Source organism: Larimichthys crocea, chromosome VIII (assembly GCF_000972845.2).
Source record: "Larimichthys crocea isolate SSNF chromosome VIII, L_crocea_2.0, whole genome shotgun sequence".
Taxonomy (NCBI): Eukaryota; Metazoa; Chordata; class Actinopteri; family Sciaenidae; genus Larimichthys; species Larimichthys crocea.
Window position 1 is genome coordinate 27,767,650 of NC_040018.1, and position 17,931 is coordinate 27,785,580.

Genomic DNA, 17,931 nt, shown 5'->3' on the forward strand with positions numbered 1-17,931 from the left:
ACGTCAGCCAGAGCTGTAATGAGTGAGTGAGTGACACATTCATTCATTGAAATGAGCTCGTGTGGGGAGTATTTCTTGAAATGAAGACACCCCGTCATTCATTTTATTCTTGGTTTGTTCTCAGTAGTTGCTAATTTAGTCTTTTAAGGAGATGATGTAAGCAAGTTTAAATGCCACTGAAGAGCTGTTTGATGGGTTAGTCTGTTTGTTTCCAGGAAACAAGAAAGAGAAAAGAATGTGACCTGTGTGGAGGGCAAAAACTAAAAAGACTGAAGTGTTACTCACAAGAGAAACAAACAAACATCTGTATTCATTCGTGTCATTGTCTGACTGATTCCAGGTGAATGCAGAGAAGCTGCAGAACGTCCAGCAGAAGCTGGAGGCCTTCCTGGCTCAGGAGAAGGAGCAGAAGGAGAGAGCTCAGAGGTGTTTTGTTTCCTACCTGCGCTCCGTCTACCTGATGAAGAACAAAGAGGTGTTTGATGTCTTTAAACTTCAGCTCCACGAGTACGCGCTCTCTCTGGGCCTCGCTGTGGCTCCGAGGGTGCGCTTCTTGAACAAAGCCCAGGCCCAGAGAGCTGAGAAAGGAGGACAGAGGGAGGAAGAGGAGGAGGAGGAGAGGGAGGAGGAAGAGGAGAGGAGGGAGGAGGAGGAGGAGAGGAGGGAGGAGGAGGAGGAGGAGGAGTTTAATCAGAGCACACGTGTTGACGTCATATCATAAATCATAAATTGTGCACCGACCTTCTGACATCGTTTCCGGCTGCACGGCTCCTGATTGGCCAGAGAGAGCTGAGGGGGCGTGGCCTTGCTGCAGATGGAGTTGTAGGCGGAGCGTAGACGTTTGCACGTCTCGTTGAGGTTGCACGCCTTCGCCGCGTCCAGACAGGGGTTACAGGGTTTCCCCGCCTCAGAGCAGGGGCTCAGCTTCGACAGAGACGAGTCTGAACAAACGAAGAAACAGCTACTATGATAAGGTTGTCTGAGTGTTAGTTATTGGTTTGATCATGGTTGTGTATTGATGTCTGTTGTGTAATCTCTGTGCACTCAGCTGCCCTCGCAGGGTTAAATCAGGTTGTATTGAGTTTAATTAAATCTGGAAACATTTAAAAAAACAATATGAGTCAAACTGAACCTTTTACAAACGTTATAATAACCGTCTGGAAACGTCTCTGAGATACTGAAGAACAGCTCCGTCCTCTGTGCCGGCTGCAGGTTATTGTGATTATTATATAATAATAAAAGAACTTTAAATATCCACAAACAGCCGTTCGGTTGTTGGAGGTCTGATCCAACGTTATTAATAAAACATTTGGAAATGTGCCGTCCAATCAGAATACACGAAATCCAAAGTCACCAAATACTGAAGGTCAAGTTAGCTACAGTTAATACGTTACGTCCGTTATCACACCTGACTCATCACTAAAGATTACTCAGCAATTTCCAAGTTGGTATAATCACAATAGAAGCAGGATGTGACTTCATTAACACACACACACACACACACACACACACACACACACACAGGTGGCTGACACCAGTCTAGACAGTGAAGCGTGGTCATGTGATGTCGTGGCGATAGACCGACAGAGAGCTGATGAAAGATCTCAAATAACAAGTCACAGTCTTTTATTTTGAAGGGTTCAGCTTCCTGTGATCGTCTTTCTTCAACACGTTAACTCATCACGCACAGCGCCTCCAACCTGAGCAGATGAATGGAGACGATGCAGCAGCCTCATGCGTTCTGCTGGCATCATATTTCTGAGATAATGTCGGTGATTTGAATTCAGACTTTGTGAAATCCAAACCTGGGCCTGGCTGTCCTCTGTCTGACTCTGCAGCCTCTCACAGCTCCTGCTGTGGAAAAAGCTTCCAGGCGTCGCAGGAAGGAAAATCATTTGGCAAAGCGAACGGCTTCTGTGTGAACATATTTAGTTGGAGATGAGGTCGCCTCGTGGCAAAGCACTTCAGGTTTTGGCACAAACACGGCGTGTGCTTGAAGTGATCTCAGAGCTGCCAGCAGATATTAATATTTCCATTTCACGTGCACGTGTTAAAGCCTGGACAGCTGCACTAACAGGACTATACACACTGTGTGTGTGTGTGTGTGTGTGTGTGTGTGTGTGTGTGTGACGCTCGTCCGACTGAACACTCTTCACGTCTGTGTTGAGATTTGACCGAGTCGTGACCTCTGACCTCTGACCTCTGACCTCTGCTGCAGACGAGTGCGAGCATTTAAAAGATCCGGGATGTTTTCTGACATGACGCGCGTCTGTCCGTACAAAAGAAAGATCGTGGTTACAGCCTATGCTTCCTTTAGGAAACATCATTAGGAATCACTCTATCAATTTTCATTGTTATGCTGACGACACCCAATTATATTTATCGATCAAGCCTGATGAAACCAATCAGTTAACTAAACTCCAAGCATGCCTTAAGGATATAAAAAGTTGGATGACCTACAATTTTTTGATGTTAAATTCAGACAAAACTGAAGTTCTTGTAATTGGACCCAAACACCTCAGAAACTCTCTTTCTAGAGACTTAGTTACTTTAGATGGGATCACCCTGGCCTCCAGCTCCACTGTAAAGAATCTTGGAGTTGTTTTTGATCAGGATTTGTCCTTTAACGTCACATAAAACAAATTTCGAGGACTGCATTCTTCCACTTACGGAACATCGCTAAAATCAGACGCATTGTCTCTCAGGCGGATGCAGAAAAACTAGTCCACGCATTTGTTACTTCAAGGCTGGACTATTGTAACTCTTTGTTATCAGGCTGCTCCAATAAGTCTCTGAGGACTTTGCAGTTAATTCAGAATGCTGCTGCACGTGTTCTGACAGGAACCAAGATCAGAGATCACATCTCTCCCATTTTGGCTTCCTTGCATTGGCTACCTATTAAATCTAGAATAGAATTTAAATTCTTCTCCTTACTTACAAAGCTCTTCATGGTCAGGCACCATCTTATCTAAAAGAGCTCATAGTACCTTACTACCCCTCTAGAACACTGCGCTCTCAGGACGCTGGGTTCCTTGTGGTTCCTTGTGGTTCCTCTTCTTCATAAATTGGTGCTATATCATTTTGGTCATTTGTGGAAATGCAGCTTTAGTTGGTGGTTGCCTCTCGGTGGAAACAAGCTGTAATTAACAGTTTCTTTACTCAGAATCAGGTCAAATCTGTGACACACAGAACTGACCCAGAAACATCGACCTCTCTGTGACCCAAAAAACTACAATAAAAGAAATCAGAGTGAAGTCTGTTGACGAGCACGGTGAAGAGACGCGTGGACCATTTGTCTGTGTTGAACGTCTTCATGAGGACTCGACAGAACCGAGGGTGTGTGTGTGTGTGTGTGTGTGTGTGTGTGTGTGTGTGTGTGTGTGTGTTTTCACATTCAGTCCCCCAGAGGACGACACAGTGTTTGGTTTCATTCAACTCCTCAATACGAAATCAGCCTTTCCTGGAAACACACGGCTACACTGCTGTTTATCTGTACAGCTCAGGGCTGCGTGTGTGTGTGTGTGTGTGTGTGTGTGTGTGTGTGTGCCAGCAGATATTTGAATTTGAAGGCAAATATGTTCCACTGGAGGAGACTCTGACAGTGATAATAAAATACTCTGAAGCACTGCAGCACTTCCCATCTTGTAAACTCGTACATACAGAGCGCACACACACACACACACACACACACACACACACACACACACACACACACACACACAGACTGAGCATGAGTTTGCGGTCAACAGTCACTGAGGGAAAGAATGGATACAGACGTCACACTGCAGTATATATATAGTAGAAAATAATATAATAATGTAATTATAATAGTAATATTATAGTGAAGATTAGATTTTCTATTTTTTGTTTTTTCAAAAGAAAAATAATAAAATAAAAATAAAAATGAGATCGAAGTGTGCAGACATAGTCCCCTGTTGGTATGGTAGGAAGGTATGTGTGTTTGTGAAGCTTGCTAACGCTGACACATCACACACACACAGTCGTGGATCATCGGTGGACCTGAGACTGAAAGACGCCTCCAGCGTCCACGCTCTTAACCCTGCATAACTTTAAGCCTTAATATAATGTGAACAGGTGAGTTGTATATAAATTCACCCTCAGTACAGTTGTCATGAACGGGGAAATTAGCTACAGAGACCAAAACTGTTTTTTGGACCAGGCTGTAAACATGTTTATTTCTGCTGTGAAGTTGGACATTTGGACATGGGGACTTATGGAGACTGACTCACTTCTGGAGCCAGCCTCAGGTGGACGTTAGAGGAACTGCAGTTTGTGGCCATGCATGTTGGCGCTTGGTGCTAATCAGAGGTGGAAAAAGTATTCAGGTCCATTATTTAAGCAAAAGTACATGAATGTCAAATCAAAGCCTGTCTTAGATTTAGAGTTCATGAAGTCAAAGTTGATTAAGTTGATTGTGTATTGTTGTTTGTACGATGTCATGCTGATGTCTTCGGTTCTCCACGAGTGGTCGGACGTCTGTAATTGTAATTTGGTCATTTTTGTTTTATCAATTCTCAGCTCCATCTGTTTTAAAGCACATTGTAATAAACAGTTTTGTCTTGGCCGGGTCATGATATCTCTCACCACATTTACACCTGGTATTATTTTGTCCTCTGCGTTTAAAGCTGGTGTTTTTAATGCATTCCTGAGGATCTCTGTCCTCCAGAGTCAGAGTCCCTTTAAAACTCACACGTTTTGTGAGTTGTTGAGGAAACTTTGTGAAACTCTGTCGACAGCAAATTCTTAATTATTCATCCCCCCTTTTTCATTTGGCAAAATAATACACAAACTTATTCTTTTCTTTGTATAAAATACTGTCAGTTTGTCTTGGGGTGCTGCTGGAGATAAATTATACGCCTTGTTAACAGCAGATCAACTGCACAGACGAGTGCATTATTATTTTTTACTGTATTTTATTATTCGAATTAATTTGTCATACAGTGTCATAGAATACATATAATGCATAATTAACGCATCTATTTCAGCATTCTCTCATGCTCCCTGTCGACATTTGGAACCTATGTTAAAAACAATAATAAACATCTGTACTGAACACTGCTGCAGGTGATCGAGCTGAATGTAAAGAAGTCTCAGGTTTTACTTTTACTGCCACATGATTATGCATCCATCACAATGTTTTAATTTTATCTGTCTTTCAGTTTTTATTTACTTTACACTGAATATTTCAGTGTTACAGAGCTGCTGTGGTTGTAAATAACACTGCACTCTTCTCAGCTAGTACATCCATCCATCATCCATCCATCATCCATCCATCATCCATCCATCCATCATCCATCCATCATCCATCCATCATCCATCCATCCATCCATCCACCATCCATCCATCCATCCACCATCCATCCATCCATCATCCATCCATCTATCCATCCATCATCCATCCACCATCCATCATCCATCCATCATCCATCCATCCATCCACCATCCATCCATCCATCCATCCATCATCCATCCACCATCCATCCATCCACCATCCATCATCCATCCATCATCCATCCATCATCCATCCATCCATCATCCATCCATCATCCATCCATCCATCCATCCATCCATCCATCATCCATCATCCATCATCCATCCATCATCCATCCACCATCCATCCATCCATCCATCCATCCATCATCCATCATATCATACATTTTGACACTGAAACATCTGACATAACATAACTACACTGTTAATAATGAACTCCCAGGATGACACAGAGGTGTAACCCCACCCTGTTGACGTGCTGTTACCTGTGAGATGCTGGCTGTGCCGACGTTAAGTAAAGTCCATTAACCCACTAAAAGTATGCGTTCATTATCACAGAACACACAAATCAACCTCTCTTTACACTGGACCTAAACAATACTATCACTCCAACACAAACAATATCAGCGTCTCTGCAGATGACACTGTCTTGTATGCGTCTGGTTCCCCTTTGGAACTATATAAAGGTTACAATCTGCCTGTAACATTTTTTCTCTGCAGAGTCTCAAGCTTGTACTGCATGCTGATGAGACAGAATTGGTTTTATTCCCAAGAACTCATAATTCCACTTCACTGCCATCCAGACACAAAATGTTCCTGAAACTGCTCAATCTTAGAAAAACCTGTGAATTTGATTGAGCATGTGGGACAACAGGCAGACAACCTAAAATATAAAAATGGGTTTCTTACATCAGAATTCTTGAGCCATGATTCTTTCTTTACTCTCACGCTGCTTCACCTTAATACACATGGAGGATGCAGAATCAGTGCTTTGTGTTTTATTACAGAAGATAAAAAATATTTCAGTGTGGACTAAATGAAAGTTGGCGGTTTGCGGGTTGGGTCGTTGATTTTAGATATTTTAGCTGGTGGTCTTACAAACCCTGACCTGCTCTTCATTATACCGGTTTTCTCCGACTTACTGGTGGAAAAACTCGCAGCATTTTTAGCTCAATAATAATATTTTACAAAAACCAAAAAACATTTTGTCAGTTTTTATGAACAAAGATGGAAAAGTTATTGACGAGCATTCTTCATCATCATCACTATAATCGGTCACTTCTGAGGACTTGAACGTCTCGTCCAGCTGGTTGTCTCACAAAAAAGGTCTTGATCTCAATGAGGTTTAATTAAATGAAGGTTATTTAAATGTTTCTGGAAGGAGTTTCTCACAAGTGTTTTCCTCCTCTTGTGTCGGATTTTCATGAAGAGTAAAAATAACACCTCCTTCCCTCCTTTCCGTGGAGAGAGGAGTCAGAGTAAGTTTGGACAGGATCCACATTTAAGAAACTTTTCACTTTATCCAATGGTGCAGAAAACGTTTGACGGACGGAGAGACGGGAGAGGCAGAAGTAAATCATATCTGCAGACGGGAAATATGAGCTGTAATCTGTGTCACAAACAAACTTCAACTTTAATAGCAGCTTCCTGTCAGATCGGACAAATAAATGAGCTCCGTTAGTCAACAGTGTCGATGTTTTCGAGCTTCCTGAAGTCATCAATCTTGAAGCCAGCCTTTGTTAACTTTAATTACATTTTAAATGACCTTGAATCTTTTAGTACTGGCAGTTCCTTTGCTGTGAAGTGTATGATAATATTGACCAAACACGAGGCGTCAGACGAGTTCACGCAGACTCTGTAAAACACTTCATTTGGAGGTCGAGGTCAGCGAACAAAGCTGAGAAGTCAACCCACACAGCTTCAGTCCGTATGAAGAGGCCTGACCTCGAAATGTGATGAAAAGACTCCAGAGGTGAATTTAGATTCTTCGACACGTTAGTGAAGAAAAATAAAGAATCAAACGTTTGTCTGCATCGTTTCTGATTCTCTGGTCAAATATGGACATTTTTATTGTTGACGAGGGACAACGTGACAACAATCTGACGATGTGTTCAGGGGCGAACAGGAAACATAAGCGTCATGACGTCACGGAGACTACGTCCAGGTTTTAGACAGTCTGCGGGGACGTCACGGAGACTACGTCCAGGTTTTAGACAGTCTGTGACAGTCACGGAGACTATGTCCAGGTTTTAGACAGTCTGTGGGGACGTCACAGAGACTATGTCCAGGTTTTAGACAGTCTGTGGGGACGTCACGGAGACTACGTCCAGATTTTAGACAGTCTGCGAGGACGTCACGGAGACTAGGTCCAGGTTTTAGACAGTCTGCGAGGACGTCACGGAGACTACGTCCAGGTTTTAGACAGTCTTCAGTACTTAAATGTAGAAAAACTGTCAAACGCTCTTTAACCCTCTCCACCTGAGGCACGTCCTCTCATCTCTGAGCTCCCTCTTCCTCCTCCTTGTCTTTAATGCATCGCCTGGCTCGCACTACCTCACCGCAGAAGAAGAAGAAGAAGAAGAAGAAGAAGAAGAAGAAGAAGAAGCGTTTGGAAGGGAACAGATATATATAGAGAGGAGAGCGAGTATCCGGGGCAGGAGTGTGGGCCAATTAGAGAGTTGCCCTGGGTCGTCTGTTATCTTCCTCACACACAACCTCAACAGGATCAACACACAAAGCCCTGCCCTGGGGTGTACGCACACACACACACACACACACACACACACACACACATATATATATATATATATACACACAAACCACTCACTCATATAATGTTTTATTAAAACGCTGTGTGCTCAGGCATCCGTTCACACACACACACACACACACACACACACACATATAAATACACACACACCGCTGAGACATGATCTAACAAGGTCAAAAGAGATGGAGGGAGGAAGGAGGAAGTGTGTTTGTGGGGGGTTATCGGAGAGGAGGAAGAGGAAAAAGAGGTCGGGTAGTGACGGAGAGAGAGAACGAAGGGAAACAGAGGAAGATGAAGAAGTCGGTCTGAGTGTGAGCGCTGAAAGTGAGGTGTCCATTTAAGTTGGGAAGTCTCCTCTCTGCAGTCTGACTCATTTGAAGACTGGATTGTGAAAGTCAGAGTCCTCAGTGAGACAACTTCAGTGTTAAACATCCTGTGAGTCTTTGAACGCCACACTGGTCTTTGAACGCCACACTGGTCTTTGAGCGCCACAGACAGGTCTTTGAACGCCACAGACAGGTCTTTGAACGCCACAGACGGGTCTTTGAACGCCACAGACTGGTCTTTGAACGCAACATTGGTCTTTGAACGCCACAGACTGGTCTTTGAACGGCACAGACTGGTCTTTGAACGCCACAGACGGGTCTTTGAACGCCACAGACTGGTCTTTGAACGCAACACTGGTCTTTGAACGCCACAGACTGGTCTTTGAACGCCACAGACTGGTCTTTGAACGCCACAGACAGGTCTTTGAACGCCACAGACTGGTCTTTGAACGCCACAGACTGGTCTTTGAACGCAACACTGGTCTTTGAACGCCACAGACTGGTCTTTGAACGCCACAGACTGGTCTTTGAACGCCACAGACAGGTCTTTGAACGCCACAGACGGGTCTTTGAACGCCACAGACTGGTCTTTGAACGCAACACTGGTCTTTGAACGCCACAGACTGGTCTTTGAACGCCACAGACTGGTCTTTGAACGCCACAGACAGGTCTTTGAACGCCACAGACGGGTCTTTGAACGCCACAGACTGGTCTTTGAACGCAACACTGGTCTTTGAACGCCACAGACTGGTCTTTGAACGCCACAGACTGGTCTTTGAACGCCACAGACAGGTCTTTGAACGCCACAGACAGGTCTTTGAACGCCACAGACTGGTCTTTGAACGCAACACTGGTCTTTGAACGCCACAGACAGGTCTTTGAATGCCACAGACTGGTCTTTGAACGCCACAGACAGGTCTTTGAACGCCACAGACAGGTCTTTGAACGCCACAGACAGGTCTTTGAACGCCACACTGGTCTTTGAACGCCACAGACTGGTCTTTGAACGCCACAGACAGGTCTTTGAACGCCACAGACAGGTCTTTGAACGCCACAGACGGGCTCTCAGCATCGGATGGACAGCTGAACTAAACATGATCGTCTCTGTGAAGACGGAGGCTGAAAACACAGCGAGCGCTGATGGATGCAGATTGGACGGGACGATTGAGACGAAGGACGAGGAGGACGAGCAGAGCTGATGAGTCCGATCATCATCGGTGAAGTGATCAGCACGCTGACGATGAGTTCAGGTTCTGCTCTGTTTGTTTACATCCCGGCTTCTCAGCCCACTGATTCCTGATCAGCTGTAATCAGAATGATGGCTCCAAATTCAGCTGACAGACGACGACGACGTGAATATTCGAATGAGCTCCGTGCACTTTGAAACACAGATCCAGACCCAGGATAGTGACGTCAAGTGTAGCTGCTGTTAGGTAATGTTAGCTCAGGTTGGGTCAGAACATCGTTCACCTGTGAGGCCCTGACTGCAGCCAGCTGACACGCTGCGCATCCCTGATAAGTTAAATATTCACTGCTGTTACTTTCAAGTCTGTCGAGTTCACTACTTTTCAAACTCTCTTTGTCACACACACACACGCACACACACACACACACACACACACACACACACACACACACACTCACAAACACTCTGTCACGCCTCGCCTTCCTCCTCCAATCAATTTGCGAGCCTCTTGTCTGAAACACACTTTAATGTTGTGCTGCTCTTTCTTCTCCTCTACATTATCCTCTTATCTCTGCCGCTCTCTTGTTTCCTCTTTATCTGCTTTGAGCATTCGCAGCCTCTCGCTGTGGATCTTCACATCACGCTTTCAGATTCCAGTCGACAGGTGACACGCTGCAAACGGCCTCAACACACACACACACACACACGCACACACAGCTGCACATGCATGAGCCGGCGTGTGGAGATTGATGTCATGTTCTGCGGCGATGTTATAGGTCGGACATTGGAAATAATTGAAACGTTCACGTTGCTGCGCTCGCTGCTCGTGTGAGGGGCAGATATGAAAAGAGAGTTTGTGCTTTTGAAGTCGCATTGGCTGCAGCTCTCCTGCTTTGACCGTGTTTGTACTTGTGTTGTGTTAATCTGAGAGAGCAGAACCCAATTTACAGAGCTGCGAGTCTATTTCACAGCTGTTTGACCACACACACACACACACACACACACACACACACACAGTGTAAATGACGATGTATTGCTCGGGGCTCCTGACATTTAAACACTCCTCAGGAGTGTGTGTGAAGGAGTGTGTGGAGCTGCAGGTCTAATGTAGGACGACGCTGACAATCCAAACCAACCCTCGCTGACTTTTTTACACGTATGTTACATGTGAACATGGAAGGAAACACACACACACACACACACACACACACACACACACACACACACACACACACACACACCTGAGGATCCAGCACTTCAGACACCATCAGTAATCAATAACTAACGTCCAGACAACCTTACAGTTAGCCAGTGTTTCTGTAGCGTTGACAGAACGTTCCAAAATAAACATATCATCAGTGTGCGCTGTCCCTTTAAGAAACATGACACCTGAAGGATTCATCACGTGTCCGTAACAACACGCGATGAAGGACGTCACATGACCACAGACTGACGTCATCAGGATAATCCACAAAGACGTCACAGAGACCATCAGTCACCTCAAGAGTGTGTGTGTGTGTGTTCAATCTGCTCCAGAACACACACACACACACACACACACACACACACACACACACACACACACACAGTTACCTGAGATGATGGAGGCGTGTCTGAATTCCTCTGAGAAATGGATCGGCTCGTAGGGAGACGTCTCGTAAAACTCTTCACCTGAAAAACACACAACAGACAACAACAAGTTTAGGTTGTGTACACACACACACACACACACACACACACACACACACACACAGCAGGCGGTCTTCACAGATTTCATATTTTAGGACATTATCATATCTAATGTTCAACGTGTCTCGGTCCTCTGTGTCTGTGAAGACACAACCTGCAGTTCCTCTAACGTCCACCTGAGGCTGGCTCCAGAAGTGAGTCAGTCTCCATAAGTCCCCATGTCCAAATGTCCAACTTCACAGCAGAAATAAACATGTTTACAGCCTGGTACAAAAAACAGTTTTGGTCTCTGTAGCTAATTTCCCCGTTCATGACAACTGTACTGAGGGTGAATTTATATACAACTCACCTGTTCACATTATATTAAGGCTTAAAGTTATGCAGGGTTAAGAGGTGGGACGCTTTGATTGACAGGTGGGCGTGGTCACAGGTGACTTGTTAGAGCAGTCAGGAATCATTCAGCCGCCTCAGCTTCCAGAACTAGACTGTGATCTTCCTTCTATATTTCCCTTGATGTTTGTTCACCATGACACATTCGTGTACGTGACAAACCTGACTGTGATCATCATCGTGACGCTCCTGCAGACAGAATTCAGAGAAGCAGCTCGTGTGGAGCGATGAGATGTTTGATTGTGGTGACAGTTTCACTCGGAGCTCTGTGATTTACCGTCGCAGCACTTGGCAGCCTTTTGTTTGTCGTCCTTGATGCGTCGCGGCAGAGAGTACACGACGTTTCCTGCCAGTCCAACACGAACCTTCAGTGAGAGGCGCTGACAGCCGGGCCTCATGCTCAGCGGGGATGATGCTTACAAGACAAACTACTTTCTGAATGATCGCACTGGAAATCTTCTGACATGGCGATGGTGATGTCACAACATCCACAGTCACATCAGACGACTTTGAACAGCACAAATCTGATGTTTGTGAGACCATGGACCAAGGACGGTGAGGACAGACCTCCACCTCCATCAGTTTGATTTCATTTCTTCATGGTGAAGCAGCTGGGATGAGCTTGGTCCCTCCAAGTGAAGAACTACTTCTGGGTCTAGTTCACAACTGATGGGAAACTAAAGCGTGAGATGGACCGATGGGTTGATGCAGTACCGGACCGTTGTGGTTCAGAGGGAGCTGAGCCTGAAGGCAAAGCTCTCCATAGTCCATCTACGTTCCAAGCCTCACCGATGAGCTCTGGTTGGACAGGTCGAGGATACAAGCAGCTGAAATCAGTTTCCCCAGATCCGATTTCTGAAAACAGACAAACAACAACACGACACACTATATGTTCATGATATACCACGATAGGATCTGGGGAAGCATGCTGCATCACGTTATACAGAACAATAATATTACCCTGAGTGGTCCGATCTGTTCACGTCATATACTGTGAGCTGCAACTTCACATTGTTTTTGTCAACATGAAACGAACAGACTTCTTCTCACGTCTGTCTGAGGATCATCACTGACGTCACATTAAGTCCAGTCAGCACTGATGATTGGACAGTTCAGCATCACCTGTCCGTGATGATCAGGTCTCACCTGTCTCTGCGTTCCTGTGTGTCCTCTGTCAGCTCGTACTTTGTCCTGTCTTCACTTCCTCGTCCTCGTTTGTTTCCGTTTGGACCTACAGCCGCCTCGTGTTCACCTGCCGTACTCCAAACTGTGACCTATCACAGCATAAAGACTGAAGCCTTAATATAACGTGAACAGGTGAGCTGTATATAAATTCACCCTCAGTACAGTTGTCATGAACGGGGAAATTAGCTACAGAGACCAAAACTGTTTTTTGTACCAGGCTGTAAACATGTTTATTTCTGCTGTGAAGTTGGACATTTGGACATGGGGACTTATGGAGACTGACTCACTTCTGGAGCCAGCCTCAGGTGGACGTTAGAGGAACTGCAGCAGCAGAGTTGGGAGTGAGAAGTGGCTGATTTAACATCATTTAGCTTAGCTTAGCACAAAGACTGGAAACGAAGGGAAACAGATAGCCTGGTTCTGTCCGACAGAAACAATGAAACATTTTGACCTTAAATTGAATTCTGAATGAACTGAATCAGTTTGTAGTTTGGAGTCCACATGGACGTGAGAATAACTGAGCATTTGATTGTGGTTGTGAAACGCGTCTCTGCACATGTTGTCTTATTGTCACATGCTGCATACATTAGCAGTATTTCTATATTTACACCTGAAATTAAAGCTGCCTGCTCTCTCCCACACAAAGTACATCTCTGTATGATGCATGCATCGTTTGACAAGAGGCGGGGGGTAACAGAGTGTGTGTGTGTGTGTGTGTGTGTGTGTGTGTGTGTGTGTGTGTGTCTCAGCATGTCACCAGCATCTGTTTGTTCATCAGTGTCTCACAAAGAGAGTAAAACCAGATCAGAGGGATCTGTTTCTGAAGACAGGTAGTTTTTACCATCGTAAGAAAAATGGACGTCGTCACAGTCTGTGGGGACGTCACAGAGACTACGTCCAGGTTTTAGACAGTCTGCGTGGACGTCACAGAGACTATATCCAGGTTTTAGACAGTCTGCGGGACGTCAGTAAGAATTTAAACGGTATTCTGTCACATTCATCTTTTTAATAAATCCTGAGGGGATTAATTCACAAAAACATTTTGTGGTTCTTGTGGCAGTAAAAAGACAAAAAGACTCTGAGAGTCATGAGGCACCTGCAAAGCTGAAACTCTAACTGAGCTGAAGTACGACTGGTTGCTGTGGTGCTGTCTGCACGTCTTTAAATGAGGTGCTATTCATACATCTGGTGCTGAAGTGACCCCCGTGGAAGCAGCAGAGCTCATGCAGGTGGAGCGGTGGTAACTGGAACACCTCCAGTGATCATGGCAGCAGTGATTGTAGCATCGCAGTACGTCTCATGTGCACACACACAATACCTGATATTCAACACGAGGGAGAGAAACTGAGAGACGACATTAAAGCTCCTGCTGTGAAAAACGATTGCTTGCTCGTTCTTCCAGTCCAGCAGACAGCAGGGTCGGAGAGGAAACAGCTCTGCATGCACGGAGAGGCAGCGAACACGCTGATATTATTCATATGTAACATGTGATGTGTGACCTTCAGAACAAATACGACCAGCACAGAGGAAGTGTTGGTGTGTGCTGTGAGACGGGCAGCCACATGTTTGCTGTCATAATACAGGCTGGAGCTGTATGTTAGCTGTACTACAACATGTATGTTGTGCAGTAGTAAACAAAGTATTTGGATCTTTTACCTCAGTAAAAGTAGCACGGGGTGAAAATACTCACTTCATTTAAAGTATAAACATGTTAGCAACTTTTTATTTTATTATTTATTATTATTTCATTAACACTGTATCATTTTAGAAACTCTGAACACTTTTGAAATAATTGGAAATACTACAGTTATGTACAATTTTGAGGTAGTCCAGTACGGTACTTGAGTAAAAGTACTTAGTTACTTCCCCCCGGCTGATGTTGTTCACGTGTTCTAATTATGACATGGCAGTATAGGTCCACTAACGAGCTGGTCTTCACTGACTGAATGCAGCAGTTTGATATTTCACAGTTCGGTGCTGGAATTCTTTTGAACCTGTAATTCACGTGACTTCTGTCCCAAACCGTCCTGATCGTCTTGTCTTTTAACCACCCCCCTTATTAAAGACACACGAGATCCAGACGCAGCGGCTGTCAGCGCAGACGGCGGGCAGAGGAAGCCGACTGTGAAGAGTGACTGTACGGCCTCGTTCTGTTTTTGTGTTACCTGTCTGTTACCTGTCTGTTACCTGTCTGTTACCTGTCTGTTACCTGTCTGTTACCTGTCTGTCTGTCTGGTTTCCATGTTTCCATGAAAGGTGATTTATGAATAAAGTTGTGAAAACATTAAATTCCATTTCTGTCAACAAACTGGACGTTTAATTCTTCTTTTGATAAGTAGAACTGTGAACGTGTTTATTCCTCATGCTTATGACAACATATTACATGTTTATGTGTTGCTGTTATTTTCTGATTCCCTTCACGTCGAGCGGCGCCTCAGTCTGAACACGACTCTGGAAAGTGACTCCAGAAATACTAACGTGGCATTGACGCACGAGCTTAGCATCGCCTCAACAGCAGCTGATCAAAGAGCTGTTTTTTTTTACCTTGAACAGGAAATGGACTGTGGATTACGGTAGATTGCTCCCAACATTTCCTTTATCCTTCAGGTAAACACTCAGCAGAGTGGCTTATTCACACGGCACACAGAGGCAGCTTGACATTTTCATCGGCAGCTCCTGGAAGCCGCTCGGTGCCGTGCCCGGATCTCCAAACTACCAAACTGTTCATTCCTGCTTTGTCTTTAATCTTTGCACTACACGTTCGCACGCCGGCGAAACTCCACTGCTGATTTATTACAGTCCTGTTTCAACAGCACTCTGAATTTCTCTGCAATCATTTGCCACCCGTGAGCATTTGTCTGGCATTTAGCAGCGACGCGCCTCCCGCCGCTCGACTGGCACGGCTCCTGCCTATAGTTACAGAGCTGAGATCATCACATCCTGCAGAGCTTCAGCTAATTTACTCTCACAGAGTGAAACAACACTTCATGAGAGACAAACAAGGCTGCAGACGGCTGGAGCAACAGATAAACACATCGCCTGTAGAAAATGTACACTCCAGATGTGGACAGAGAAAAGACCTCTCTGGGTTTAAAAGTAGAAACCTCAATAAAGAATGCTGGATGGCAGCGTGTCTATTTTTATCAGTCGGTAATGTCCACAGATTGGTGCTGAGGACAGATGAAAGGAACACTCAAACAGAAAAAGGTGGTGTCGGTAAAGTGCTGCTCTGTGTCTGCAGTTACCGGCAGCAGCTACATTTGGATGAGCTGCTTTAAGACAACACACACATCCATACCAGATGATTCTGCACTTCACCGCTTACATGCAGTGCCAACGCAGGAAAGTAGTGACCTTTACGAGTGGATGGTGGAGGAGGTGGATGGACGTCACAAGTCTGACCTCAACCTGAGAAAACACCCGCCAGCAGGAACCAAACCTTTCAATCACCGAAGAGTCCAACGCACTCTCACCCGGTCAGCGGCCCTTCAGACTACGATCCTGCACATTCCCCATCAAGTCAAGCATAGACACCAAGACAAGACCAAGACAAGACCAAGACAAGACCAAGACAAGACCAACGCAAGACCAAGACAAGACCAAGACAAGACCAAGACAAGACCAAGACAAAGCAAGAAGAACCAAGATTAATTACGAGACTTTGACGGGGCATTCCCCATTAGTATCAGTACTGCACCTCCACTGTAATGTTTTGATGTGCTGTTGAAGTCAATAGACGTAGATTTAAACTCCCCAAAAATTTATTTGAATACATATTCTCTTCCAGTGACAGCGCCCCCTACAGTCCCATTCTCTAGTGGTTGGATAATGATTGGACCAATATCTGTGTGGGTGGGTCCAACAGGTCCAACAGGCAGTTGAGCAGCTGGAGGATTAACACTGTTAGAAGATTAAACAGGACTTTTCTTGTGCAAAGCTAAAATTGTTTTGCAGCAGTCGCAGTACAAAGTAAAAAAAGTGTTTGTGTTGCTTAATCCCATCTGTGGTTAGAAACTCTGTCAGTCTGTGAAGCTGCAATTATGTTTCTGTGAAGATGAAAGTAAACGTCTGTGTGAACCCGCCGAGACAAAAGTGTTCGGTTAACTGAGCTCACAGACAAACATCTGTACAAAGGGAAGCAGACCCACGAGGTGGAAAAGGAAAGACACGTAAGCACAACACGAACCAAACCAGGAGAACAAACACAACCTGAGGACGTTTACCTGCAGGCAACCCAGACACACAGCCATGCATCCATACCTTACACCTGATTTACCTGTGACTCCATACGTACATCACTACGTATGTTAGTGAGCCCCGATGTTACTCTGTCAATCTTTACGTTATTAATTCAGTGTAGCAGGTAGCACCGACCAAGCAATCTGATTGGTCAGAATGTGCTCAAATCACCATGACAACACACCTGACTCATCTCTAAAGATATTACTCAGCACATTGTCACATCCTGAAAATATAAACCATACAAATAAATATGAAAAGGTCAACATTTAATAAAGTAAAACATCTGAAGTTCCTTTAATGAATATACCTCATTAATACAGGTGTGTACCTCGTTACTACAGGTGTGTACCTCATTAATACAGGTGTGTACCTCGTTACTACAGGTGTGTACCTCGTTACTACAGGTGTGCACCTAGTTACTACAGGTGTGTACCTCGTTACTACAGGTGTGTACCTCGTTACTACAGGTGTGTACCTAGTTACTACAGGTGTGTACCTTGTTACTACAGGTGAGTATCAAACAGTTCAGTTAGTGCCTTTAAAGACTAAAGGTCGACCATCTGGACTGAAGCTGAACATTTCAATAGATGAAATACAAAATGATCACATCGATCTCTGCTCAACACGTCTTGACTTTTGGACTGAGGAAATGTTTGGATCATCCTCAGTGTTTGGTTCCATGACACACAGGAGTCTACTGCCCTGACGGAGTTTTCCAGGTATTAGTCAGACCCGTGTATCTCCATGGAAACTGAGATCGCTGAAACAGAGAGCGTCATTTTTTTTATTTTGAGAACAAATTGCCCCAGAATATGAAACATTGAGCTTATATGTTTTATTGAAGTTGGTAAT

At 44.7% G+C, this 17,931-nt stretch overlaps 1 protein-coding gene across 1 annotated transcript in view; it reads right to left on the reverse strand.

Annotated features, from left to right (window-relative positions):
- Positions 1 to 17,931, reverse strand: part of LOC104937900 (GDNF family receptor alpha-2) — a 42,988-nt gene that overhangs the window by 1,518 nt on the left and 23,539 nt on the right. The window contains exons 3-5 of the mRNA XM_027281362.1: positions 11,167 to 11,244; positions 742 to 941; positions 443 to 457 (exon numbers count right to left, since the gene is read on the reverse strand). Coding sequence (XP_027137163.1) covers positions 443 to 457; positions 742 to 941; positions 11,167 to 11,244 — 293 coding nt within the window. The remainder of the gene's footprint in view (positions 1 to 442; positions 458 to 741; positions 942 to 11,166; positions 11,245 to 17,931) is intronic.